At 37.5% G+C, this 27,981-nt stretch overlaps 1 protein-coding gene across 5 annotated transcripts in view; it reads right to left on the bottom strand.

Annotated features, from left to right (window-relative positions):
* Positions 1 to 22,937: 22,937 nt before the first annotated feature.
* The window catches only part of LOC5572028 (potassium voltage-gated channel protein Shaker), a 544,814-nt gene continuing 539,770 nt past the window's right edge, over positions 22,938 to 27,981 (bottom strand). For all 5 annotated transcript variants that reach the window (XM_021838824.1, XM_001660084.2, XM_021838822.1 and 2 more), the window contains one exon: positions 22,938 to 26,416. Coding sequence is in view for 1 of the 5 variants with exons in the window: in XM_001660084.2 (XP_001660134.2) it covers positions 26,414 to 26,416 (3 nt within the window). In the remaining 4 variants the exon portion in view is untranslated. The remainder of the gene's footprint in view (positions 26,417 to 27,981) is intronic.

Below are 27,981 nucleotides of genomic sequence, written 5' to 3' on the forward strand. Positions count from 1 at the left end.
TGAACATTGAGCAGTTCAAAAAAATGAACCCGTGCGAGCCGAAAATTGAACCCAATTCGTTTAGACTGATTTACGACGAAAATATGTGTTCAAATTATGTTTTTGATATGCACGATATAAAGGGCGGTATTTTTTTTCTTTTCGTGGAAATCTAAGGCCATTATTTCATTCATTTCCCAATTATGTGCTCCAATCATAACTGCAAACTGAACGGGCCGTTCTTGAGCAGCGATAAGCTCTTACTCGTAAGTTCATTGATTACTGCGTTCTCGTGCAAATTTGGATCGGGCTCCGTTAACTTTTGGCTCGCGTTCAGTTCTAAATGCATCACTGCTTCCAGGGCTTCCATCAGAAGAATCTCAAAAGTTTCCATCAGATGTTTTTGTAAGGATTCCAAAGAGATTCCACCAGGAACTCTCAAATGTTTCTCCAGGGATTCCATCAGTAGTTCGCCTAGAAATCAGGGATTTAATCACGAGTTCGTCCTAGAATCCCATCAGGAGTGCTTCTAAAGATTCTATCTTGAATTTCATGATGGATTCCATCGGGAGTTCTCCCAGGGTTTCCATCTGAAATTCCTCTAGGGGTTCCTTCAGAAGTTCCTTCAGTAATTCTATCTGGAACTCTTCCAGGGATAACATCCGAAGTTCTTCTAGGGATCACAACAGGAGTTCTTCTGGGGATTATATAAGGAAAGATTCCATTTGGAGCTCTTTCAGAGATTCCACCTGGAATTCTTTCAGGGCTTCTGTCAATAGTTTCTCTAGGGTTTTCATCAGGAGTTCCTATTGGGATTATATTAAGAATTCTTCCAGGGATTCCATTAGGAATTCCTTGAGATATTACATCAGAAGTTCTTCTAGAGTTCTTTCAGAAGTTCCTCTATGAATTCCATTAGGAGTTCCTTCAGAGATTGTACCTCGAATTCCTCTAGAGATTATATCAGGAGTTACTTCTTGGAATTTAATAAGGATTGCCGCCAGGTACATTATCATAAATCCTTCACTTAAATATTTTTCCGATAATTTTACCGAGAATTCAAAACATCCACCTGAGGATCCTCCAAAAAATTCTTGAAAAAATCCTCCAGATTCTACCTGTACTTCAGAGACTTCACCAGTATTTATTTCACCTGTAATTTTTGAGAGAGGAGTTTTTAAGGATATTCACCAGCAGTTCCTTTAAGCCTTTTAACAGGAGTTCTTCTAGGAATTCCATCAGGGATGTCATCTGGAATTTCTCAAGGAGTTCCATCAGTAGTTGCTTCAGAAATTCCATTTGAAGTTTCCTAATTTTTAGAGAGAGGGGTATTTCACCAAGGATTCTTACGGGATTAACGCTGGAAATTTCACCAGAGTTTCACCAGAAGTTCGACTAGAAAAACAAATCAGAGTTTCGCCAGAAGTTCAGAAAAATCTTCAAAGGTTTTACCAAGATCTCCGTTCTTAGAATCCAGAAATTACTCCAGATAATTTACCAAAAAAAAGGTGTCTACAAGATTTTTTTTTTCAGAAAAATCACCAATGTTTTCGCGAAAGATTCACCTAGAAAATCTTCCTTCCCTACTCTAGATATTCCATCAGAAAGCTTCTACAACATTCCAAGCGACATTCCTCCAGGGATTCCACTGATATTTCTTCAGGGGATGCCTCTAGGTTGAGAGAGAATGAGAATTTTTGGGAACATATCTGAAATTTTCTTCTGAAATTCTTGGAGGAATCACCGTAGAAATCGCTGGAGAAATTCACAGAGAATTCTCTGGAGGAATTTCTAAATATATCCCTGCGAGAACTTTTAAAATTATCCCTGAAGAAGTTCCTAAAGGATTCTCTAAGGTTATTCATAATGGATTTCTTGGATAAATTCCTGCAAGAAATATTGGAAGGAATTTTTAGAGGATTTGATTGAATATTCCTTCTGGAATTCTCAGTAAAATTTCTGATACATCTTCGAAGTAATTACTGAAGAAATCCCAAGAAGAATACCTTGTATGGTCCCTTCAGGGGTATTAGTATTAGAAGTCTTGGGAAGAAACACTGGAGAAATTTATGAAAGAATTTATTGAAGATTCCCCATAAGAATCCCCGGAAAAATTCCTGGAGGAATCTCTCAAAAACATGCAAGCGGAATCTCTAAAGGAATTCCTGATGGAATCCCGCGGATGAAAATCTGTCGAAGTATTTCTTGTGTAATCCACGAAGGAAATCCTGAAGAATCCTTGGAGAAATTCTGAGTAGAATCTTTATAAGAATTCGTGGGATAATCTGTGCAAGTGTTTCTTTAGGAATAACTAAAGAAAACTATGTAGAATCTGTGGAGCTGTTCCTATGGAAATTACTTGAAGACTTATTGGAAGATTTATGATAGGAAGAATTTTTGGTAGAAATTCCTGAAAATTTTCGATGGAATCCCTGTAGTAATTTCTTTGGAGGGATTCCTCGAGAAATCTCTTTTGGAATTTCTTGAAGAATTACTGGTGGAATCGCAGGAAGAGAATCCCGAAAGAATCTGTTTGGAAATGCCTGAACTTATCGCTAGAGGAATTCTTAAATAAATCTCCGTTGAATGTTTTGTTGGAATGGACCGATGCACGAGTTCACTATTTGACGTTTGAGCGGTGCCGTGTTATTTATGTGGCCATGGAAACCAGTGAATTCGGCACCGCTCAAAAGTCAAATTAGTGAACTCGTGCATTGATCCATTGTTGAAGGAATGTATTGGAAAATTACTGGAAATCATCGCTGAAGAAATTTCTGGTGGAATTTCTGATAGAACACCTGATGGAATCATAGAAAGAAGCCCTGGAAAAAGCCATGGGAAAAGTCCTGGGGGAATTCCTAGAAATGAATTTCTAGAGGAATCTCTGGAGAAGTTTCTGAATAAAAAAAACCGTTCTCGTATCCGTGAACTGCAGTCATGAACTCGTCAACAAGCAAAAATACACCGTGAACTAGATCATTTTTACGCGTTGCCTAGTTCCGAGAACGTTCATGCAAACCTAGGACAGGACGTGACAGCTCAACTAAGACTGCCCAGTTGTTTTTCGGCCGATATCCTTGACGATACACAATTTCCATTATATTGCTCTCAATCAAGTATATTTAATTGATTTTAGTATTGTAGGAGCACATGAGAAAAGTTAACATGGAATATAAATGGATTCGAAACAAAAAGACTTCATGAAAAATTTTCAAACTTTTTATGAAACTTTAATTTATGATCTAGCAACACGGCCGGGCTAGCAACAAAGTGCCCTGTTGAAATCCAACTCAACGATGTGAAAGTAGGCCTTTGCCAAAACGACCAATGAGAAGTGGTCTTTTTTTGACAGGCAATTGGTTTCATTTTTGTACTGTGACTTGTCACGTCTTGTCTTAGATGCAAACATGATGGTAGTTCACGGTGTATTTTTGACAGTTCACGTTTTCCAGAACTATTTTTTGAGCGTGTTGGAATAATTCTTGATGGAATCCTTGGAACTAACTTCTAGAGAGGAATTCCTGAGGCAATCTCTCGAGGAATTCTTGAAGGCAGCCTTGAAGTAAGCCCTGAAGAATAACTGAAGAAATTACTTGAGGATTTTTTTTGGTTGATCTTTGAAGCAATCAGTGGAAAAAAATCCTGAATAATTTGTAGAGTAATCTAGAGGAATTCTTCATAATTTTTTTCCAGTAAGGTACCGTGGGGCAAGTGGGTAATGGAATTCGCATAGTTGAGATTCTTCCAATTCTAGAGACTTTAAATTGAAACAAATGAGGTTGTGTATATTTTTTAGCTTGACTCCCACCATATATAAGCAGCATGCTGAAATTGATTTTTACTTAAAATTGAAGAAAAAAATACAGAAAAAGTTTTTGAAAAATGTCTCCTTACTTTTCACTTGCCCCAACAGTGGGGCAAGTGAAAAGTTTACCGTTTTGAACAATAAATTCAAAAACAAACAGTTATATTCACGATTTCTATTAGCTTTAACACTTGTTAAGGCTTCCCAATGAACAATCACATAAGTAACATGTAAACAAATAAAATGTTACTCTTTTCACTTCAATTTTCTTCTGTTCTGTTATGTTAGTTGAAATGATTCGACAACATTATAACTGCAACATTTCCAATGGTAGTTCTTACATTATAGGACAGCAATTGCATTTCTGCTCTGTAGAATTTCCACCGCTCGTTATTTGTTTTTGAGAAAGTCGGATATGACGTCGGATAACTCTTCAGAAGAAATCAAACGGAATCCTTCAATAACCTATTTAGGGTCTTTTTTATGTGGATAGACCTATACCCCATTTTTATGTTTTGAACTAGCTTTACATATACATTCCACGAGATTTCCGTGTGTTCTCTAATATTGCAACTTTTCAGTCAACGTCTTCCTTTTAATTGGCTGCCCGAAGTAGACATATTGATACATATTGTAATGTTTGGCAACATCTTTTAGAGAATTTCCATGATTTCTAATAGCTTTTAACGCTTGAGTATAGTGTTTCTTGAATTATCAGCACGTTATGATTTTCTATGATAATTGCGAACCATGTTTACTTATGGCTACTTAAAGAGAAAACACAAATTCAATCTCTAATGATAAACTTTTCACTTGCCCCACCTGAAAAGACAATTGACGGTGTTTAAATTTAGTTATTTTTAGGTCTACGTCGAATTAATTCTAAAACTTTTTTTATTGCAGTTTGAAACTGTCACAGAGGACAACTAAGAAGAGGTACAGGAAATTATTTTCCGCAACTTTTTTCCACTGAAAATATTAAAATAAGATTGTACGCCGCCAACTTGTTACGGAGTAACAGTTGACAGGTTAACAATTTTTCACTCTATTATGCAATAATGGCTGAAAAATCTCAGAAATCTCTTACCTATCGTAATGTTCTCAATGACCTCAAAGGTTTACGAATGAGTTTAAAACGTTAATTCACATATTCAGTAAAATATATCAATTGTTTTCACTTACCCCATTTACCCACTTGCCCCGCGGTACCTTACTTGAATTTAAAAAAAAATTGCTCTTGTTTTTCTACGATCATTGTTCAAAAATCGTAGAAACAGCCACAGAATTTGAAAAAAATAACAATCATATATTCACTAGACTTGCCGAGACCACTCCAGGGCTGGTAGCAAGTCACTTTTTAGTGACTTGGTCACTTTTTTCGACCTGGTCACTAAAAAGTCACTATTTCCAACAAAAAGTCACTAAAGTCACTTTTTTCAGAAAAATGGTCACTTAAGTCACTATTTTCAGATAACGAAATTAGGCTGGGTTAGCTTTTCAAACACAATCAACAAGAAATAGATATTTGTTATTCCAAAGACAACTATATAGTGTGATTTGGAAATCAAAGTGTAAAGATTCCGTAGACATTTCCACCGAAAAAGGTAAACATTTTCTGGGAAAAGTTCTGGAGAAGATTCTTGACAAAACTTAGAAAGCTACTTTGAGGTGATATGTTGGCCTACATATTTTGATAAATTTTGGCTAAAACCAGGACCAATATCTGACATACCTGTTGAATAAATTACTAGTGAATTTTCTGCAGCTATAAAAGAAATTTTAAACCTGCCTTCTGGAAGAACATCATTAAAGTTCCTCCAGAAGATAAAACAGAGACAGTTAAGAAGAACCTCATCCAGGACTTTAAAAGCGAGTGCAAATTTGGCTAGAAATCATTTCAAAAATTACATTAGAAATTTGAGCAAATAAACTTTTTTTTTCCATTGATTAACCTTTGACAGTGTTTTTACTCGATGTTTCTATAATGTATGCTTGAAAATTGTTGGAAGATAATAATTAATCGACTGTGGCTATTCCCTATCGTCGAATATACCTGTTCAGAAATTTCAGCAACAACAGAAATTTCATCAACAGCGATTTCAATTATTTTCTTTATGCTTTATAATCTAAGTTTGCAAAATAATCATTTTCAGGGTCGTAGATCATATCAAACGTGAAGTTACGAGTCGCCACTGAGTAATATTATTATATTCAATAATTCATTTACTGAAACGTTCAGTTGAAATATAGATATTTCAAGTACGCATTAAATCATTTTCTAATTCATTATACATAACATTCATCTAAATCGGTATATACTTCAAAAAACCTCATTGTTTTTTTTCCAGTATGTTCCTCATGCACAGAAATTTGACTGAATTTTCCAATGTTTTTGTACAGTTAACTCTCCCTTACTCGATATTGAAGGGACCATCGAGTTAGGGAGGTATCGAGATACAGAACACATATTTTTCAAATATTAAACTTTTTATTATTTTGACAAAATACATTCAAAATAGTTATTTTAACGTGAAAAACATTACAATTTTTCCATATTTACCTATGTGACACTTTTTTACCGATCTGCAAAAATAAAAATTTTAGCACCCAGAAATTGGCAGTAAACCTTAATTTTTTTATATCCTGCAAATAAAGAATAAAATAATATGTTAATCAGTCCACCGTTCAGGAAGTCTCTCCTTTGCGCCTACGGCAGCCAGTATTTATAGCTCAGAAATCCCGTAGTTACGAACAGGTAAAAAGTACCAGAGTCATGAGAACAATCACTTGAGATAGGTAGACATGACAAATTTTACTAGCAATTTAATCATAATAATCAAATTCATGAAATTTATTGACGTTTGGAGGACATTTGGAACTTTTCATGAAAATATCGAGTTAGAGAGGTGAACTTACTTGGGAAACTGAAACAGATAGCATCGAGTTAGGGAACATCGAGTTAGAGAGGTATCGACTTACAGAGGTATCAAAGCATGGTTTCATCAAGTTAGGGGAAAAATCGAGATACAGAATATCGAGTAAGGGAGAGATGAATGTATTTGATTTTTTGTTTGTTTTTAATTTTGTTTTACTGAAATCAGAAATATTAAACATAGAGTGGCCACGAAACCGGGAAAACGGGAATATAAATCCACCGGGAAAAAGACGGAAAACCGGAAATTGCAGGTGGTCACCGGGAAAATCGTGTTGAATAAAAATTTTCCAGCTTTTAATTAATAAATCATCAAAATGATAATAAATCTTCGAGCTGTTTAGTAGAATACATATAAGTAGATGAAAAAACCGAATTCAGTAGAGTAAGGTGGGGCAAAAGTTCGACCTTTGTGGTATAATCAAAGTTTCCAGGAAAACAATAGCAGTTAAAACAAAACAAATACCATACAGTGAACCTTCAACATATTGGCTATAATTTTGCTGAACAAATTTGTGTCAAAATATTCACTCATTTTTAGTTAAAACAGTTTCAAAATTGATTGTCTTATTCGAACTTATGCCCCACCGGTGGGGCAAGAGTTCGAATCTAGTGTGGGGCAAAAGTTCGCTGGCTAAAACACAAAATATCGATCTTTTTATGATAGGCATACTTTACACCAGCCGTAAACTTAAGTTTAACGAAAAATACACTCTAAATTTTCATCAAAAAATTGTTCAAAACCGAGTTAATTGTAATATACTCAAAAATTGCAGTTTTTCGCAAAACTAAGTGGAAATGTAAAATTTTGGTGAAAATTTTCACACGATCAAACAAATTTAACTAAATTTGAAGATAATATGTGGATTTTAGGCAAATTGCAAATTTTTCCGTGATTTTATACATGGGTCGAACTTTTGCCCCGCTGATTCGAACTTTTGCCCCACTATGGGCCAAAAATTGTTCTCAAGCATTTATGCAAAAACTAATACACCTCAAAGCAACCTTATGATAGGCCTAGAAACGCCCTTACATAAAATATTGAAAAAGATTTTATCTTCAATTGGTTTCATGTAACGAAAGTTTGACCAAAAATTACAATATTCACGTCGAAAAACAACAAATAGCCATAACTTTTCCAAATCTCAATCGATTTTTATGATATTTGGAGTGAAAGTCTCTTACTTGAATAGCATTCGAACCACCATGACATTTATAAGATTTGTTTTGAATTGAGCTAGAAATCTCAAAAAGAAACTCTTACCCCACTCGAACTTTTGCCCCACTTTACTCTACTATACCATTTAATTCCAAGAGAGTACTGAACTTGTGTACATCTGGGTCAGATTTTAGTATTTTTATCGGCCAATTTGTCCTGGCAGTTAAATGCACTTAACGAAAGTCCATATTGTTGCAAAATATAAATATAGTAGCTTTCAAAAAGGCTCAAAAAGAGCCAAGAATAGGATTCGTCTCCCTATTAGCACATTTTGAAATCGAGAAAATTCTGGAAACTATAGCACAAGAAAACAAAACGGGAAATTGAAAATGAAAATTTGGTGGCCATTCTGAGAACAGAAACCTTTTCCAAGCTAATGTTAGTCTCGTGAAAAAAAATGATTAGTGAATTCTGCAAGGCGCCATCTTTTTGATCATTTATGACAATCAAGTATTATCTCGGACAGATAACATGCTTCTCGAGAATTTTAAGCAATTCGATCCCTTTCTCTTTACTTCTTGTGTTATGCGCCAGGGTCTGGTACTAGTTGGGCACTTTGCGAATCTTTTCTGAAAACCGCAGACCCTCGAAAATGTTGCGCGCCGATCGATCATGCGCCGAGTTGTGAACAGTCAAAACTATTTAAAACGTTTGCAACTTGAAAACAAGAAGGTACGAACCTTTTTATTCCATATGATTTTTATCGATTATACAATTATGCTCGCTGTCCAATTTAGGACTGAAGCCTTAAAAGTGATTCACTTCCTCGGCGAGATATTTTGACATTTCTTTATTTACTTTTTGGCTGGCGCACAACTCGGCGCATGGGCCACCGGCGCGCAACTTGTTGGACAGTCTGCGGATTATAGTAAAGATTCGCAATAATAAGAAATATTTGAAATTACTGCAGTTTTCCACATGATTAATTCAGTAATTCACCCAAAATATAGATTAGTTCATATAACGTATTTTCATTTCTAGTCATTTTTATGCTTAATACTTGTAGTTTTGAAGTCACTTTTAGTTCACTTTTTGGTCACTATTTGGTAACTTTTTTGATAATTTTGGTCACTAAAGTCACTATTATTTTGCTGTCTGGCCGCTACCAGCCCTTCCACTCAAAACATGCAAAGAAAAATATAGTATTGCTGCAATGACAGTCGGTTAAACGATTGCATCAATATCAGTGCTGGGAATGGTAATAGTAGTGGGCTTGAATTTCGCGAAAATCACGTGGCTCTTCCCAGTACAGTAGTTCAAAAACGTGAATCTCATCAAGTAGCCTATGTTGGGTGAATGAATTTTCTAAATCGTTAGTGTCATTGATGGCTCTAAATGCGGAAATAGAACATTTCTTTACAGTAAATTTGGATTGCCCTTAGCAACGGGTGTTTTGCAATTTTCAAGGCTTTTTGCCTACAGTAGCGATGGGCGTGACTTTCACTGGCTTCGCTGACTGTGATTGACTTTGTTTGGCTACTGTAGAATGAATTTCAGATTTTTTCCCAACCCTGATCAATATAAATCGCGTTGACTAATTTGGGGGCGGAGTCAATGTTGGTCAAACCGTTTGAGCGTCTGTGGGTTGCATTAAAGCCATACGGAAAGGCATTTTAATGATCATAATCATTGCCCTACAATTTTGAAGAAGCAAATTTAACTTCATACACAGTTGTGTTCAGAATAATAGTAGTGAAAGCCTTTTTACATAAAAAATGCTCAACTTTGGCTTGTTGTAACTTTGTTTCCTTATGAGTAATTGGCTTAAAATTTTGACAGAGAACTAAAAATATCCCTTATTTTATTATCACAAAATATGAAGTTTTTCACACTACCGATCAAAAAGTGGATCAAGGTGAAATCGCTTAAAATAATAGTAGTTTTAATAATTCAAATATAAGTTGTTTCTTATTTTATCAACATGTTCTTTCGAATTCACAAATATTGAGACGTCGCACGGCATGTTTTGGACAAAAAATGGAAATGTCCCCGAAGAGGCCCTCGTGGAACTTGTGCCAGGAGCTGTGGAGTGGCCACATCTGTTCTTACCGAGTTTATTCTACATTAAATAAAATAGATTTCTCAATATACAACCATATTGGAATCGACTCTGAATTGACAACCACGACACCAGCGCTGAACTAGTCTCGATATAAGTTTGAGTCGATATATACGCTCAGGCAAAAATGCTTAATAACTTCAGAAAAAAATAAATATGATTTGGCGCCACAATGATTATTGTTTAAACTTGTAAGTTTGACTTATGATTTTAATGAAGAATTCAGAATTTCAGATCAAGTGTCAATTCAATGAATAATTCATAGATCTCACTTATGCAACTTATAAGCTTCTAATGAAATCATAATTCAGCTGATTCATAAGTCATGATTTATGGAAAACCTAAGGATTTTTGGCTCAGTGTAGGTACATGTTGGTCAGCGTTCCGCACAATATCCAGGCAGAGCGAATAGGGGATAGAGACACGTTCGGATACAGAGCGAAATTTCAACGTCAGTGGAACGGACGACGGCGGAGGGACGGAAGCAGAAAATAAAACACAGCCAAAACAGCGGTTGATTAATTTTTTACAGGAGGAATGTGTTTGGATTGATTTATTTTTCGCAGCGATTTTTTTTATAACGGTTATAAAACATTTCATAATCTTAACAACGTCTTTATTTTTTAGGTTTTTGTTTTTTCATTTTTCTTTTCCTCTTTCCTCTTCTTCGGCATGTAGCGTTTTTTTTGTTCTTTTTTATATTTTATGTGTATTTTATTATTTTTTTTTTTGAAATTATTTCTGGTTTTGGTAATATAATAATAATTTATTTAATTTATTATTTAACTTGTGATTACACTATATTATCTCCCTTTTTTGCTTCCACCTTCCATGCTTGTCTCCGTGATTTCTTTTTGCTTTCTCAGTGTTTCTCCGTGTGGTTTGAGTGTTCGTATGTCTATGTTCTGTCGACTTTGTCCGAATCTTTGTTTTCCGATTTACAGTATTGTTGTTTGCACACTTTTATTCTCCGATTTAAATAAAAAATGTACTCTTTTGCTGTTTCTGCCTCTTTTTCTGTCGGTTTTGTTTTGCTTTTGTTATGTGTTAGACCTTTTATTTCACTCTATTTCCTTGATTTCTTGGTTGTTTTTGGTTCGGTTTCAACGCCGATATTAGTTGTTGGTTTGGTTCCCGATGAGCTCTTTCTCCTAACGTGTTTAATTTGGTTTCGTTCCGTTTATTTTTTTGGTTTCCATGGGTTTCCTTCATCTTTGTTGTCTTTCTACAAATAGTTGAATGTTGGTATTGTGTGTTTCAACTTTAATTTTTGTCTATGTTTTCGGTATGCTCGCTAAAAGACATGCTTCGAACGCAGTTGCTGGGATTTGCTCGCAAAATTCTAAGTTTGTTTTTAGTTTTGCTTTTGCTTTATAGCTACAAATACTGAACTTGCGGTCAAATACAGATCCTTAATATCTTTGGTTCAGTGTGTGAAGTTTGGTTTATTTTTGTATTGTTTGCTTTCGTTCTTTCTAAGCATTCGTAATATTTTCATTGTTCGGTTTTAACACCTTATTTTTTGCTTTCTGATAACATGATGAACGAATTACCTCTGGAGGGATTTGAGACGAAAAGGCCAAGTGGACCGTGAGTATTTTGTGTGAGTGTGTATGCGGTTATTTGTGAATGTGTTCTTTTTGTTAAGTTTCTCTTTTCCAAAAAATGGGTGGTGGCATGGGGATGTAAGCTGTTAGTTTTTTTTTATCAACGATGAAATCCAAGCCTACTGTTTCACTTCAAAAAAGTGTTCTATGAAGGAATATTTTGGTTTTTATTATGGAATAAGTTCTGATCCGAGTCGGCTCTGGTTGTCATTGAAACAGTACTTTTTATTGTCACTAATTTTCGTATGTTTCGAGACCTTGAGGATGGCGTCCGGCGTGAATGGAAGCAAAACAGTAGATCTGCATTTACTTCGCTTGTGGTCGTTTCGTGGAGGGGCGCGTGAGTGTCTTTGTGTGTTTGGTTAAGTCGCTTCATACTTTCAGTATATTATTTAGCTTATCAAAAAACGTGGAGTTCAGCCTTATACAATATACAATCGATGTTTCTTGCTTGAAAAATAAGAGAAAATCATCAAAACGATCGCGACATGATTGATTCTCTATTTGCTACTAGATCAAAGAGGAGAAGGGAACTGCCTTTTTTTATTTTCTGCTGAAGAATATCGTTTTCCTTAGAGTATTTGAAATTGTTTCGCTATTGTCATTCTTGTTATTTTACGCTTGCTTCCTTCTAGCAATCCTTTACAAGGTATCAAAGACAAACAAAAGGGTTCTGCGTTTGACATGAGTTGAAGAAATTCAGTTTTAATAGTTTGTTCATGTGTTCGCTCGAGAGAGAGAGATTCGTAGAAAGTGAGTTGTACATTTCTTACAGTGTATTTACACAAACTGGTCCGGCGCGGTCTGCATGCGTCTGTCGTTCGCAGTAGGCCGTGAAGAGAGATGCGTGCGTGAGGCATGTGACAAAAGCACCTTGCTGACACGTGTGAATGGGAGCGGATGCGTAATGAATGTGTGCTTTTGGGTGCATGTGTGTGTGAGATTGACGTTTTTTCTTCGATAGGCGGAGCTTATGGGGATGCATAAGTGGTGGAGCTGATGGTCAAAACGGTACACACTGCGTTAGTAGAATTTTCATTTTGTTTCGCAATTCTTGGTGAAATGTCGAAAATACGTTGTTCCATTCTGCTCGCCGAATGAAGAATCAAAATGAAACTCGCGCGCTGTATAGGGGATAAATCACATTGCTAGTTGTCCTCGTCATTCTTATAAATTTCGCAATTTTTATTTCCTCTTTGGCATCCTTCAACTATTTTTTGATTTTTCTTTACTTTTTTTTCTATGTGGTGTTTTACAAGTTTCCTTAAAGTGGCTGAAAATTTCCTCTCCTCCGTCTAGGATAATTCTCTCTAATTAATCTTAAAAAGCTTCCCTTCGTAAACTCTTACGTTTCGTTCGACACTCTTGCTGCGGTTGATTTTTTTTCCTCTTCTGTTCAATATCTCATGTTTAGAATTTTAATATTATTGTGTTTTAACTAAATTGTCTTTAACTTATGTCACATTTAGCGGCATGACTATCTCCTCTTTTAAATCTTACTTTATTTTACCTTTTTTTATATAAAAATGTATGGCAGGAGCAATATTTTTTTATTTTTTTTTTGAATCGTTCGCAACCGTCTGTAATACTTTTTCGATTTTTTTTAATATATTTTATCAAAAGAAGTTTTTAAATTTACCACGTTTTTTGTTGTGTTTATTTGTTTTTTTTTTTCTTTTGCTTTGTTGATAGACAGATCGTCGATCCACTCTGTTGGGTATGAGTTGGTTGCAAAACGAGTTTTGCAACTGCAGCTGTTCTGAGTTATTCTGTTGGAGTGTGGTCTGTGTTTATGTATGTATGAGTGTATTGCAGGTTGTTTCCCGTTAGAATGTGTGTCTTTTTGCTCGATTTTTTTTGGATGTGTTGGTATGACTGTTAAGATGTTAAGAGAGAAATAAAAGTTGACAAATTTTCCGACTTGTTACGTGACATATTCGTCGCAGTTTTTGGTTTTTACTTGGGTTTGCTATAGGGCCAGCTATAGGGAGACGGACTTTGCCACTAGAGTAAAAGTTGCTTTATTTTCGTTTGTATTTGTATTAATTTCATGAACGCGCGCACTATGCTCGATTAACGTCGATTTGGGAAAATTAAATCGGAGAGTAAAACGAGACAATTTCTAGTTGATTTCGAAAAGGTTGTAACTTCGATAAACCGATATAGCCTAAAAATTAAACAACAGAGAGTTTCCTCCTCGAGTGCATTCTGTTCTGTTCATTTGATCTACGTGGTGGAAACGATAGGACTAAAAATTCGAACTATGTTGCATTGTTTAAGCTAGTTTTTTTTAGCGATCTCAACATTACTTGAATTGTTCTTTCTCATTTGTTTGAGTGGGTTCTTGGAAGAGGATTTCTTTTCTTCTTTTCTCTTGTTCTAAAAAAATACATAATTAACTATCACATTATATGATTTAATAAAACCGTTTTTACTATACAAATTCTCTTAAAGAGAACAATATTATCTCAGCATGTTTTTTTTTGTTTCATTTTTTTCATTTTCTCAAATTTTGGAAAAAGCGGGTAAAAAACTTTCATACGCCTGATTTTATGCTCTTTTAATTTGTCAATCAATTAATTACTTTTCATATAAAAAAATATATCCTTTTCTTAATGATTCTTTGGTATTATTTTCTTCTTGTGTTAATAATTTTACATACTTGCCATTGGTTTTTAATTTTTCTATTCCTTTTTTTTCTGCAGAAGATCTCTCTTCCTACTCAGACTGCGTATGTACACTTTGGTTTCCTCTCTTCGCTTCCGGGTTGCTTCTGTTTCATACAATATAACACTGTTCGTTCGCTCTGTTTTTAATACTACGGTAGCTCAGCATTGTTTGGTTTCCATCGCGGATTACAATTTATTCGTCGCTAATTATAGAAAAGAAATTCACTCTCTAGCGTCCTTCGTCCGTGTCTTGTAGCTTTATTTGTGTTTTGGTCTATTGTAGATATCACGTCCTTAAGCTGTTCTAGTGATTCAGTCATGAAGGTTCTTAGTCTGTTTCGTCGGTTCTTCAGTAGACCATGAATGAAATTTGACAATGCTTAGGTCGTTTTGACGAAGAAAACGAGGAAAGCCGTCCTTTTCTAACCTGAGTATTGCCAAACTTTTGGCAAAAAATAAGTCGCTGTCAAGGTCGCTGTTCAATTCGATGCCGAATAGGAATCTATTGATAAATAGTTGTCCCGGTAAACGTTATTTTGTCAAGCAATAGGCTGTGAAGTAGGCCATGCAAAAATCCCATAGAGTATGTCAGTGTAGTGTTTCTTGTTTTACCCATTTTTCCGGTTGGGTTTCACATATGACATAACTCACAAATACGTCGCATCTTCTGTCGAATCGAATCTAACCTTCACCCGCACTGACGAAACTATTCATGCAACATCAATCATAGAAACCTAAAGACAAAATTTGACAGCTCTATCAGTCGATCTCTAACCGTGATGGCAAAAACAGTGAAGCAACTCCGTTCAGAAGTGTGCGCGTTCAAAGAACGGTACCCCGCCGCGTCAAAAACTGTCATCGTGCGGCACTTTGTGGACGCTTGATACACCCGTTCCGGTATCTACAACATCTTGGCACTATTAGACAACAATCAGAGCATCGAGAGAAACCCAGGTTCCGCACGGCCGATGACTCTGAGCGACATTTTGGAATAGAAGGCTGAAGACCGAGGAAAAAGTAGCTACATCGCTGCTTGCACCTGGCCAGGAGGTCAATGCAATCGGCCAAACAGTGAAAGAGTACCTGGCGAACATGAACATTCTTGTCAGGAAGCGGAAGCGAGCAATGACCGGCAGACCACTTTATATTTTGCTTCCCCCACGAAGGAAGTGATCTCCGAGATGAAGTTCATATCACACACCATGTTTTCCAGTCAGCTGTGGCTGACTAATCGCTACGCCCTAAGGGAAGACTCGAACATTTAGGTTGTTGAAATTGAGCACGAACTTTTCCACGAGTGCTATCCGTTGTTTGTTTGGTTGTCTCGCAGGAAACCACAGCAAAAATCCTTAAAACCCTTAAAATCCTTCACACATATCTTCAACATTTCGGTGTAGGCAATTAACCCAATAAATATACCAAATCAGAAAGTTGCTAGCCGAAAATTTAAGATTGACAGCAGTCTGGCTGCGTGTTGATTTCCAATTCGCATCCCTCAGGCTACACCCAAAAGCACTTTGAAAATCGTCGATCTGCACTATTGTTGGTCGTAAAATTCAGTTCAACAAATCACGCTGATAGGTGGAATCGCTTCGTACGTGAATCTCTGATTAGCCTGCAAAAAGGTTTGTTGGAAAACTTCAAAGGCTGATATAAGTTTGAGCCTTGTTGATTATGAATATTTAGTGCCTGAGATCTGCATACCATGGTGACCAGGTTTACGAAGCTGCCACATGAAGTTGGTTAGATACGAGTATCCCGAAAAGGACCTGTTAATGTTAACTGTCTTCTACTGGCCTGAATAAAATCAGCTAAGTTATCAGAAGGACTTAAGCTCATGTATTAATCTCTAGACATTCAAGCGTTCGATCATGGACCCCAGAACTATTCCAGACCACTACCCTACTTCACTTTCTTCGTTGACGAACTTTATCGAGAGTCCCGATTTGCTTAAGTAACACATCAGCTGGACAAATTTCAGCAAAATATTACTGAATGGATCTAGCGTGGCTAAACGGTTCGCTGGACGTGGAGCGACATGTATCGGACTTATGATTACTGAAAGATGGAAGCAGTACTACAATGAACATCAGTATCATGCGCATGTCACAGGCGTTGAAAGCCTCAACAGTGGGTCGACTGTATATCGGATTGTGGAATCTAATCTCATTTTGAGAGAAAGTTATGATATAAGAGATCAGCAAATACAAGCTCTGTATTTGCTAGCAATGAAGTAATGTTTTTCATTGGTAAACCTCACAATTTTATATTGTAGAGGTGTTTGACATTGGCAACTGCAGTTCGACCGGAATGAATTTCTGTTATCAAGGATTTGAACTTCAGCTCGACAAATTTCAGCAAAATATTGCTGAATGGCTTCGTAGAACGTGGAGCGACATGTATCTGACTTATGATTACTGGAAGATGGAAGTAGTACTACAATCAACATCAGAATGATGCACGGCGTTGAAGGCCTCAACTGCGAGACATCTGTACATCGGATTGTAGAACCAAATCTCACTTTGAGAGAAAGTTCTATATTCGCTCGCATTGATGTAATGTTTTTCATTGGTAAACTCAACAATTTAATCTTGTAGATATGTTAGACATTGACAACTGAAGTTCGACTGAAATAAACTCCTGTTATCAAGGACTTGAGCATCAGCTCGACACGTTTCAGCAAAATATTGCTAAATAGGTTTAGTGTGTACGGTTGGACGGTTCGCAGAACGTGGAGCAACATGTATCAGATTTATTATTGCTGAAAGATGGAACCAGTACTACAATGAACATCTGAATGACGCGTAGGTCACAGGCGTAGAAGGCCTAAACAACAGGACTTCTGAACATTGGATTGTGGAACCAAATCTCAGAGAAAGTTCTATATTTGCTCGTGTTGAGGTAAAGTTTTTCAATTATATCGTTAAACCCTACAATTTTATATTATTCTTGTACAGATGTTGGACATTAAAAACTGAAGTTCGACAGGAATGAACTCCTGTTATCAAGGACTTGAGAATGACTCAACGATCATTGCTAAAGCAACTAGTTATAAAGGTTTCACTTCATTGCAAGATGTATGAATAGTACTACAGAATACTACAAAGTTTAGAAACAAGCTTTCGTTTGAAACATGTAAGGGCTATATGTACAGGATAGGCACTCAACCCTGCTGAAAAAAATATTGCGCACGACTTATTCCCTGACCTGGACTGGACACGGCCCTGGATAATAGTGGCATACAACCGCAATGGAATCGTGAGATCCTTGCGGACTGTCTTATGTGTGGTGTGGTCCATGACGAAAAGTGAAGCAAGTAACCCTTTTCCTCAAGAATTATAAAAGCAGCGACAGAAATAATCTCATAATCTCTTATAGGTCGCTGCTTCTCATTTGATTTCAAAACTAGATCAAAGCAAGCCATGAAAAATATCACGTTTGTGTTGCTTCCTGATCAGCAATGTTTAACAATTTGTAACAAGTTTGATAAATAACAGCAGCAAACGAGAGGCCCAAAGAGAGAGCGATGATAAAACTCAAATCTCTTGCTTGTTTGCCATTGGGGGCAGGTGTTTTATTTTACAGACGCGATAAACAATTCCAAAACATTGGATAGCAATACTGTCCCCCTGATTTGGAGCTTGTTTACATGGATTTCATCATTTACAATTATCCCTCCGATTTAAGCAGAGCTGTAGCAAAGAATGATAAACAGACTCTCATGATGTGCTGTGGATCATGATTGTTACAAAGAGAGATATTCTCAATTTTCTCAAAATTCAAGTCGAGCATCAGGACTACTGCGTCTCAATTTTGTTTTTGAACAACGACTCTAAACGCTCGCATAGAATCCATGGCCTATTGGTTTCTGAATAAAGTATTGGTCTTATGTGTCAGTCGCTAATCAGTTGATCAGTTGTTCAGTCGCAGAATAGTTCCTTCCGTTTCTCTCTAGTAAGTTGTGTCGTCGATCTTTGGCAGAAAATTACATGGTTCGTTTCGGTACTGGATCCGTAAAGTAGTTTTCGTATGAATGTAGCATCATAGGTCAGCTTCTGTTATTCAGCAGTTTTCTTCCTCTCCTTCTAGTTTCTGTTTATTAAAGCGTATGAATTTGTTGTTGTTGTTGTTATCGTTCCCATTTTTTTTTTGTTTGCGTTGGTAGGAAAATTAAAAGGCTCGAGCGTTCGATCTGATCTGCCTTCCTCTCAGTTGCATCAGAAAATGAACTTTTCCTCGCTTCCGGCGCGAACTAAAATGCTATCAGTGTGAGCGTTAGCAGCGATCTCGGTTAGTCTACTTCCATAGGTGCACCTCTGCTGCCGCGTTACTAGGTTACTTTGAGTTTTCGTATCGGTATTCTCCTTTATCTTCAGTTGTTTTCCTTCCTATCTGTTTTGTTACCTTTTTTTTCTCTATATAAAGATAATTTATACATTTTAGTCATAAGAATCTTGGTTTTGGATAATTTTATTCTCATTTTATTTATGTGTTTTTTTCTCATTTTTAATTCTCTTTGTCCTATCGTCGAATTCGTAAAAAGGAAAAACTTCAAATCAAAAAAGAGTTTCGAAAAAACGATTACTCACGCGAGAGAATGACAGCGTAGGTTTTGCTTCTCCTGTTTTGTGTATGTATGTATGTGTGAGTGTGTGATGCACTGCTGCTTAGTTTTTTTTTGTTTCGTTTTTTGCTGTTTTCCTCGTTTACTACAATTCTACTCATGGAAGATTTAAAAAAGCCTCTATTCATGCAAACTAGCCGTTTTATTTGTTTGCTTCCCTTTCGTTTTTATTTTATGTTTCGCCTGACTAACAATTAGCTCGATTTTCAGTATTTTGCACATATGCTGCCTCTAGAACTTTCGGGCCGAAAGCCGAAACTGACCACGGAAACCGAAAGGTCATTCAGCCTGTTCCGCGTAGAAAAGAGGAGGCATAATCGGAAAGAGAAAAAGAGAATTTCCTAATTGGCTTTGGTTTTTGCCTTCAGTTGGGGGGAAAAGTGCCAATTCAGTTTAAGAGATTACGATGATTTGTTAAGGACTATCTACTTATTTTTTTTTGGTTTTTGATCTAGTGTTTGCATGCTTCTATTATTCGCGCGATATTTTTGCTCTCCCTTGTTTGGTTAGGTTTTTTTTTTGGTTTTTTGTTAAGTTCTAATTCGAAGCGAAAAAAATACTGTCCCTATGTAAGTCCGTATGTCGTGCTCGCGAGTTTTCTCTTTCATGTTTCCTGGGGGGGGTGCGAGGATGGGCGATGAGTAGCAATGCGTGCAAATGCGTCTGAACATTTGTTTTTTTTTTTACTCAGAATGAGAGTGATTTGACAGCACCAATTTCGCGTTTATGTGGTTGTGTTGATATATGTGAGAACTGAGTAAATTCTTTTTGTTACTAAACTCAACTGAATGACTGAATCTATTCTGGCGTGATTCGTGGTTTTCTTCTCTTTTATTATCTTTTCGCATTCATTGCTTTTTGATGTAATTGACATATTGTGTGTTGTTTGTTGTTGTAGGTATGAATGTGTGGTTGCAAATGAAGGGAAACTGAATTTTAATATCAGTGCATTTGATTTAAGGAGCGCGTTACGAATGAAAGCAAATTAGATGTGACCATTGAACTGAAAATGACACTTTTTTGACCAGCTTGGCGAGCGGAATCGGTTCACTGTTCGTCACCGGAAGTAGCGATTTGGAGATAGCTTGTACGAAACCAGATAGCGTTGGTAAAACTTCGATGATAGAAAGTACAAGAGTACTGTTAAATCTACCAAGGATATCGTCGAAATCGTAATAAAGATTGTACAATCGGCAGAATGTGGAGCGACCTATTTCGATAGAATATTCTACGCGTGACAAGCATAGTGAGAGGACTCAATGTATTTGAAAGGTGTCAGCAGCACTACGCTGAACACGTGAATTACACCAGATGATTAACATTTCTTTGTCTGTACATCATATAATGGAGCCAGGATCTACTTTGAGAGAAGGTAAGAATACAACGGATCAAGGATTACCAACTCTACCTCCACTTACATTGAAGTTACGTATTTCAGTGGTAAGCACTACAATTTCATCTCGTGGAAACGTTGTACTTCGACATTGCGATGAGTACAAAGCGTCATCGCTGCAACATGTGAGTTGTTGGTGTTGGACAACGTGGAAAGGATCCTTGATACAGTACTTGAGCTACGGTGCCAAGCCTTAAAGTTAGTTTTCCAAGAATTGAAGTTGAACTTGAAAGAAAAACAGTGATACATCGTATGTTTTAGCATTGTCCTTTGGGAAAAAGAAACGCTGACCTGGAAGAATGTGAGTTTATAGGAAGTATAAGTGGGGAGGTCATAAGGCGTACATATCCGTCTGACGGTAGACCACTTGAAGGTGATGTGCGTCCCACAGATGGATCGAAAAACCTCGGAGATTCTACCATTTGCCGGTATCCTGGGTGTTGAAGTCATTGAATAGTCAGAAAAGAATGGCAGAATACTAAAGAATTCCGAACTGGTTAAGGCATGGAAGGTGTGGAATCTGTTCAAACATCGATCGAATCTTTCGATCCGCTAAGTGGCGAATACGGCGGAGGTTTACGATGCAACATTACTGTTGATCGTCATTGAGAAAGTCGAGAACAAGTAGTCCAAGAATACGCATAGCAGTTGGAAGTGGTCCTATCAACGGAAGAGCAGCTTGGTACCGCCACTCTTGAAGATGGCTGGAGGTACATCCGATCTGCCATAGGTAGCACCGCAGCAGCAGCACTAGGCTCAGCGCCTCCGAATCAGAGACATGACTGGTACAACGGCGAATGCGAGCAGTTGTAGAATGAGAAGAATGTAGCATGGGCGAGAATGCGGCAACACCGCACGATAACTTACGAGGCACGGTATACACAGGCACGGAACAGACAAAACTTGATCTTCCGAAGAAAGAAGTACCATCCAGATGAATGAGATCGCGAAGCGATGGAAGAGCAGTACCTCGCTAAGGAGTAACGGAAGTTTTACGAGAAGCTGAACCGTTCGCGCAAAGGCGTTGTGCCACAAGCCGACATGTGCAAAAATCTTGACGGAAATCTTCTCACGAATGAACATGAGGTGGTCGAAAGGTGGCGGCAGCACTATGACGAACACCTTAATGATGATGTGACCAGTAGCGAAAATGGCAAGGAAATAACTTTTGAAGCACGCGTGGAGGCCGAAAGACATTGGTCTCCAGATCTACAAAAGGTAGAAACGGAGATTGGACGGTTGAAAACAGAAAAGCCGCTGGAGTTGACCAGCTACCGAGCGGTTGGTTGGCGCCAATTATCGTGCGTCGAGCGCCTCCTACAAGGTACTCTCTCAAATTTTATGCCGCCGTCTATTACCAATTGCTAGCGAATTCGTTGGGCAATATCAAGCAGGATTTATGAGCGAACGTGCAACAACGAACCAGATACTCAATCCGCCATGCACGAATACGGTTTCCCGGCCTAACTGATAAGATTGATCAAGGCGACGACGATGGAGCGAGTGATGTACGTAGTCCGAGTATCAAAGACACTCTCGAGGTCCTTCCAATCTCACAGAGGGTTATGGTTAAGGTGATGGGCTTTCGTGTTTACTGTCCGTACAGCTACTTGGTTTCGCCGACGACATTGATATTGTATCACGCAACTTTAAGACGATGATGGATTCGTAGATCCGACTAAGGGATGAAGCTAGGCAAATCTAACTTGACATCAATGTGTCGAAGATGAAGTACATGATAGCGAGGGTCTCAAGAGAAGTTCATATTAACAGTGATGAAATCGAGGTTGTCGAAGAATTCGTGTACTTGGGTTCACTGGTGACCGCCGACAACGACATCAGCAGAGAAATCCAGACACATCGTTGTTTCTTTGGACTCCGCAGAATTCGTCGATCTGGCAAAGTTCGCCATCGTACGAAGTTAACCATCTACAAGACGCTGGTTAGACCGGTACTCCTCTATGGGTATAAAACATGGACCGTACGTGCAGAGAATCAACGCGCCCTTGGTGTTTTCTTCTGTTTTCTTGTTGTTGTGGACCATCTACGGCGGAGTGCAGATGGAAGACGGAACGTGGAGAAGGCGGATGAATCATGAATTGCACCAGCTGCTAGAAGAACCAGTCCTCGCAAAAATTGGAAGGTTGCGGTAGGCTGGGCATGTCACCAGAATGTCGGATAATAACCCGGTAAAAACGGTTCTCGGAAGCAATCCGCCCGACACAAGACGACGTGGTGCGCAGCGAGCAAGATGGATCGATCAAATTGAAGACGTTCTGCGAACCCTTCGCAGAATGCGTGGCTGGCGACGGAAAGCCGTGGACCGAGTGGAATGAAGACGTCTCCTACGTACAGCAGAAGCTATCCACGAGAAGATGGTAGCTCATCGCTGAGTTTCCTCTTTTCATCAATCGCTATGGCTGTCTTAAGCTCTTGAAAAACAGTTTGTCGACCGGAAATACAAAATCTGGAACTACCGGAACATCAATCGCTGATGCACCGCAGACGTCCATGAACTTGTACAGCTCCACTACGTGAAATATGATTGGTGCGTCTGCATCCAGTTCATGTATGAACGTAAGATAACTATAACTGTCACCAACACTAGTTTACCAACCAATACGCTTTTGTATGCAAAGTTTCTCAATCGGTGATTAAGTATCTGTTAAGTTCTGTACTTCAATAAAATACGGAATGTGAGTGCCTACATCCGCATCTGCTCATGAAGCCTTCGGTATTGTCGACTAAAATGAGATCATGATCGTGGAATTCGATCTTCCTACAACTGGACAAACAAGAGCTTGGCAAAGCAATTCTGCGATCATATGTCGATAGCCCAAATGAGCTTCTAATCAAGATTTTTCCATGATACAAGACGTTAGTCTGTTATTCATGGGTGATTCCTAGCCAAAAGCATAACGTTCAGAAATAATGGAGACAATCGGACAGTCTGCATCCCAGATCAAGCTTGGACGTAAAGTAAGGCGATCTTAAACCTGCTTAGTTTGTCTCTTAAACCTGTTTACCAAACATACATCCAGGTATGTGTTTCTTAGTTGGTTCTCCAGTATTTGTCAAGGCATGATCTACAATTTACTAAAGAAGCTTTTTCTATAGTGTCGACTACATTGCGATTGCAGGATATTGCGCCTTTATGCCGACCAGCTGTGCTTGATAACAAGAGGAGCTGTTTAAAATGCAGTATCGCTTTTGATCCCGAACTTTCCACTGCTGGAGGGCCCGGTATAGCGATTCGTCTCTCATTGGTAGACTTGTGGAGCGAAACAGATATTTATGGGTAGTTCCCAGTTAATTCAGTCATTAACATTCACTGCCTGACAGGTCAACTCCAGAGATGCTATGCTACAAATAGCAAAAGTTAATCATAGCAGCCATGATAGAAAAAGAAAGAGTGCCAGCAGGTCTTCAACCAAGAGCCTTCTTGGATGGCTTGTGAAATAGTCGATTCGGCTTCACTTCGGCTTTTGATACAGTGAAATGGATACTGAAGATGGTTGTTTCGATTCACTTCCGATGCCTCACCGCTTGCTGTTGCTTATGTCAGAGAAAAAGTGCCAAAATCAAACTTACATGTGATTTTGCCTTGCAATTTTATTACGCACATTTGTCAGATGTTCCCGTCCGTTATTGTTGCGTGCATTTGTGTATATGCTGTATTTTATTTCACCCTTTGATTTTCCTGTTGTAGTCGTTTCATTTTTCACTTTTGTAATGTTTTAAACCGCTTACGTTTTTTTTTCGAATTAGTTTGTAGTTTTAGTTTTACGTTTCTTCGCTTTTTCTGTTCGCTCGGCTTCCGAATCGTTCTCGTGTGTCTGTTCTCCTGTTTGTGAGTGTGTTCTACCGGGGGGATTTCCTTCTCTTCGCTCTCTTATTAAAGATTTACTTATACTGTTTTTGATATGCATAAAATAGTCTTAAAACTCTTACTCGTCCTCTTTGCACGCGGTTCTGTGTTTTGTGTGTGAGTGTTGGTGTGTTTGTGTGCACGTGTCGTTTGCTACGATTCGCTTGCTTTGTTGAAAAACACAAAATCGCCGGTCGGTTTTTTGTTTGTCTGGGGTCCGTATCCGAGAAAACAGATTCGTTCGATAAATATTTAAATTACGCGATAGAGAGAAGCGCTAGTCGTTTACAAACTGATCACAGATGGCTGTGGCTTAGCAAAATAACTGAAAGTTAAAAAATCCGTTCATACTTGATCTTTGGAAGATTTAAAGCTTTCGAGTTGAGTGAATATAGTTGTTTGTCCGATGGGGCTTTCTATCGCTACTAGTTGTTTGCTTGTGTGATTTGTCCTTCGACTGAGAAGATACAAAGTGTTCAACTATGAATGAGTGTGAAAAATGTGATGAAACGTACGGTACTTTTTTGTTTTTGCTGTTGTCGTCTCCTATGGTAATTTCAATAAGATTTATTTGTTCGATTTTTAGGAAAAGAAGAAACGAGCTTAAGGATGAATGCTGATTTAGAACTATTTCTTAAAGGGCGTAACGCTATTCTGTGTGGCTGGGTGTTTTTTTCCTCTCTTTGTTCGATAATTAATTTATGAAACTACTTTCATTTTCGGGGATTAAAAAAAAGATTTTATTTTTGTTTTATTTTTGCTTTGGAAATTCAACTATAAAACATTCGTTATTAATAACATTTTTCAATTTAACTATTTTGTAGTCTCTTAGATAATATTTATAGTTTTCTTTTTTCACGATAAATTTAAACAGCATCTCAGTGTTCATGTGACTAGTTAGCATCGTTCTTTGATTTGGTTTGAAGAAGAGAAAGGAAAAAATCGATTCCTACATTCTTTAAGATATTATCATCTTACGAAGAAACAAAACTGTATCCAAAGGGAAAAGAAGATGAAAGTGTCGTCTGTTTTCTCGTTCTATTTTTTGGTTTTTGAATTTTGTTTTTCCTTACCATTTTTGCTAACTATCGTGTGTGTTTGTGTGTTTTGTATGCGGTTTTTCACGATTCGTGAGTATTTCTCTTATTTCTTCGTCAATGAAGGGCAGTTTGTGTGATTTCTACTAAATATCTTTCAAGTGTGGCTCTGTCATAAACTGTTAAGGAAACGAATGCACCTAATAATCGATCGGTAACACGGTTTTGCTGATTTGCACTAGGGTTTTTTGTTGTTTTCCGAGGTTAACGAAAACAAAAACGAAATCGATCGTTCTCTCTTGAATTAAGTTACTCTGGGTTCTGTCCTAAGCTACTTGCAGGCGTCCTAGAGACGGCTCTTAACGATTTGTTTTCTTTTCTGCCTAGTGTCATCATTAAACAAGCGAGCGTATACAGTATAATTATGTTTGACTGTTGTTTTTTTTCTTTGTTTGCTATTTGGGATCGTGTGTTTTTGGTTTGTATTTCTTTGTCTTGCTGCCCAACGTTTGCTTAGTTTTCGATTACTAAAAACTGTTTTACAACTATCCGCTGCCTTTTGTTTGCTTTCTAGTTTTTTTTTGTTTTATTATTACTTACTGAACTCGTCACTCTCTTTCGCTAACGAGAGCTTGGATTTCATTTATCATTTAAAGTTTCTGACCAGTTCTGGTTTCTGAATGAAATGAATTTTGACTAGGACGTTTGAAAATTCGGAAATAAATAATAAACCTAGTTTACTCTTAGATTCTGAACATCCTCCCATAGGATTTTTTGGTTTGTTGGTTGTTGAATTTGTTGCAGTACTACTAGAGTTGTTCGCCTTCTGACTTGCTCCTTGCTTTCCGCTCGTAGTTTAAGTCGTTTTGTTAGTTTTTGTTTTTGCTGGACCAGCATCGTAGAACTCTAGTCGATTCGTCTCCGCGCCTCTGCCAGCAGTATAGTCAGCAGCAGTTCGGTAATTGTTTAGTAGCTTAAGAAATGTAGTTTTTTTTATGCTTGTTGTTATCTTCGATGTTTTACGACGCGTGTATTTATAATAATGTGGATGTGCACGTTATTTTATTTTCGGTTTTTTATTTGGTAGTGGTTTACTCTAGCACAGCTCAAGTAGCTCAGCAGTAACGGTGTGTGGCGAGTAGCGGTTTCAAACCGCCTTAGGTGAAACTGGCAGCCAACGTATCAGATCGGCAGGCCAAAAAATAGCACGAAGAGTCCGTTTCACTGTGGAAGAGTCAAAAAGAACCGGGAAACAGGAATCGATTAGCATTGGTGGTCAGGAACTGGAAATCTATGTACAGAAAAGAAGAAGAGAGTTTGTTAGAATAGTTTTGAGTGTTTCTGGATGTTATCTGATCTGGAATTGGAGTGACTGCTGAGAATTATCTGTTCAGAATTATCTCCAAAGGCACAGTATTTTCTTTGACCACAAAATCTATTTACATTTATAACAAAATCAATTATTATTACTGAAAACATTTGTTGAATATATTCCTCTTTTCTGAAAGTTTCTTTATGAGGATGTCAACAATTTCCTGATAGGCCATGATTTTCTTTTCATTTTTTTTTAAATAATGGTTCTTATTTTTAAAACAGACACTACAACTACAACTATTCCCCTTCGCCAAAAGTAAAAAATTTTGAAAATCGGTTGGTGCATTGCTGAGAACGAATATTTTGAAAATTGTAGGTTAGTCCCGGCACTTTACAGGTTAAAACTAGTCGTCCAAAATAGCTGAAAAGCACGCTGTAAACCAACGATTGCACCTTCTTCTTCTTTCTGGCATTACGTCCCAACTGGGACAGACCTGCTTCTCAGATTAGTGTTCTTATGAGCACTTCCACAGTTATTAACTGAGAGCTTTCTTTGCCGATTGACCATTTTTGCATGTGTATATCGTGTGGCAGGTACGAAGATACTTTATGCCCTGGGAATCGAGAAAATTTCCTTTACGAAAAGATCCTCGACCAGCGGAATTCGAACCCACGACCCTCAGCTTGGTCGATTGCACCTTATTGGCCGGAATTTGTTCGTCGAAACGGTATCCTTAATATCGTATTGTTCCGCAATGCCCTCGGACGAACGAAGGGGAAAGTGGGGCAGTTTGGCCACCTTAAGGAAAGGCGATAAAAATGCTGAAAATATTATGGAATCTTTGGATTTTAGCATGATTTCCAACAATATTTAGTTCAATACATTAGATCCATATGATTTCCGTTGTCTGATAAAGTTCACGAATGAATGAGTGATTTATCAAAATTTTTTAGTCATTGAGTCGATTTTTTACCGATGGGGTGAAATAAGCACCCTATTTTTGGTTGTGTAATTATCTAATGTAATCTAAAAATGCATTTTTTTTTTTCAATACACTTGAAAATTATTAGTACCGGGTACCACCGTTGGTTTGACCACATTTAGTCTGAACACTTTTTAATCTGTACCCCGCTAATTTGCACATCGTTCAGATTAAAAATGGTTCAAACGTCATTTAGCTCTTGGAACGGAACGCAGAATCAAAACAAAACAGTGAGAGAGGTAACCAGAAACACGTTTCTAAGGTGACTAGATGTTCAAATTAAAAATGAACCCCGATGGGTTGCATGAGGTACCGTTCAAATTAGCGGGGGTGCACGGTATTTATAAAAACTCTGCAAAAAGATTAAATTTAAAAAAATTCTAAAATGATAAAATTTTAAACTTTTTTTTTTGTTTGAGTTTAGAACACTGACTAATAGCATGCCTATTGCTTCATTTTCTTGTTAGCTTTGGAGTTGCATGTTATTGCAGA

This window comes from Aedes aegypti, chromosome 1, assembly GCF_002204515.2.
Source record: "Aedes aegypti strain LVP_AGWG chromosome 1, AaegL5.0 Primary Assembly, whole genome shotgun sequence".
Classification (NCBI taxonomy): Eukaryota; Metazoa; Arthropoda; class Insecta; order Diptera; family Culicidae; genus Aedes; species Aedes aegypti.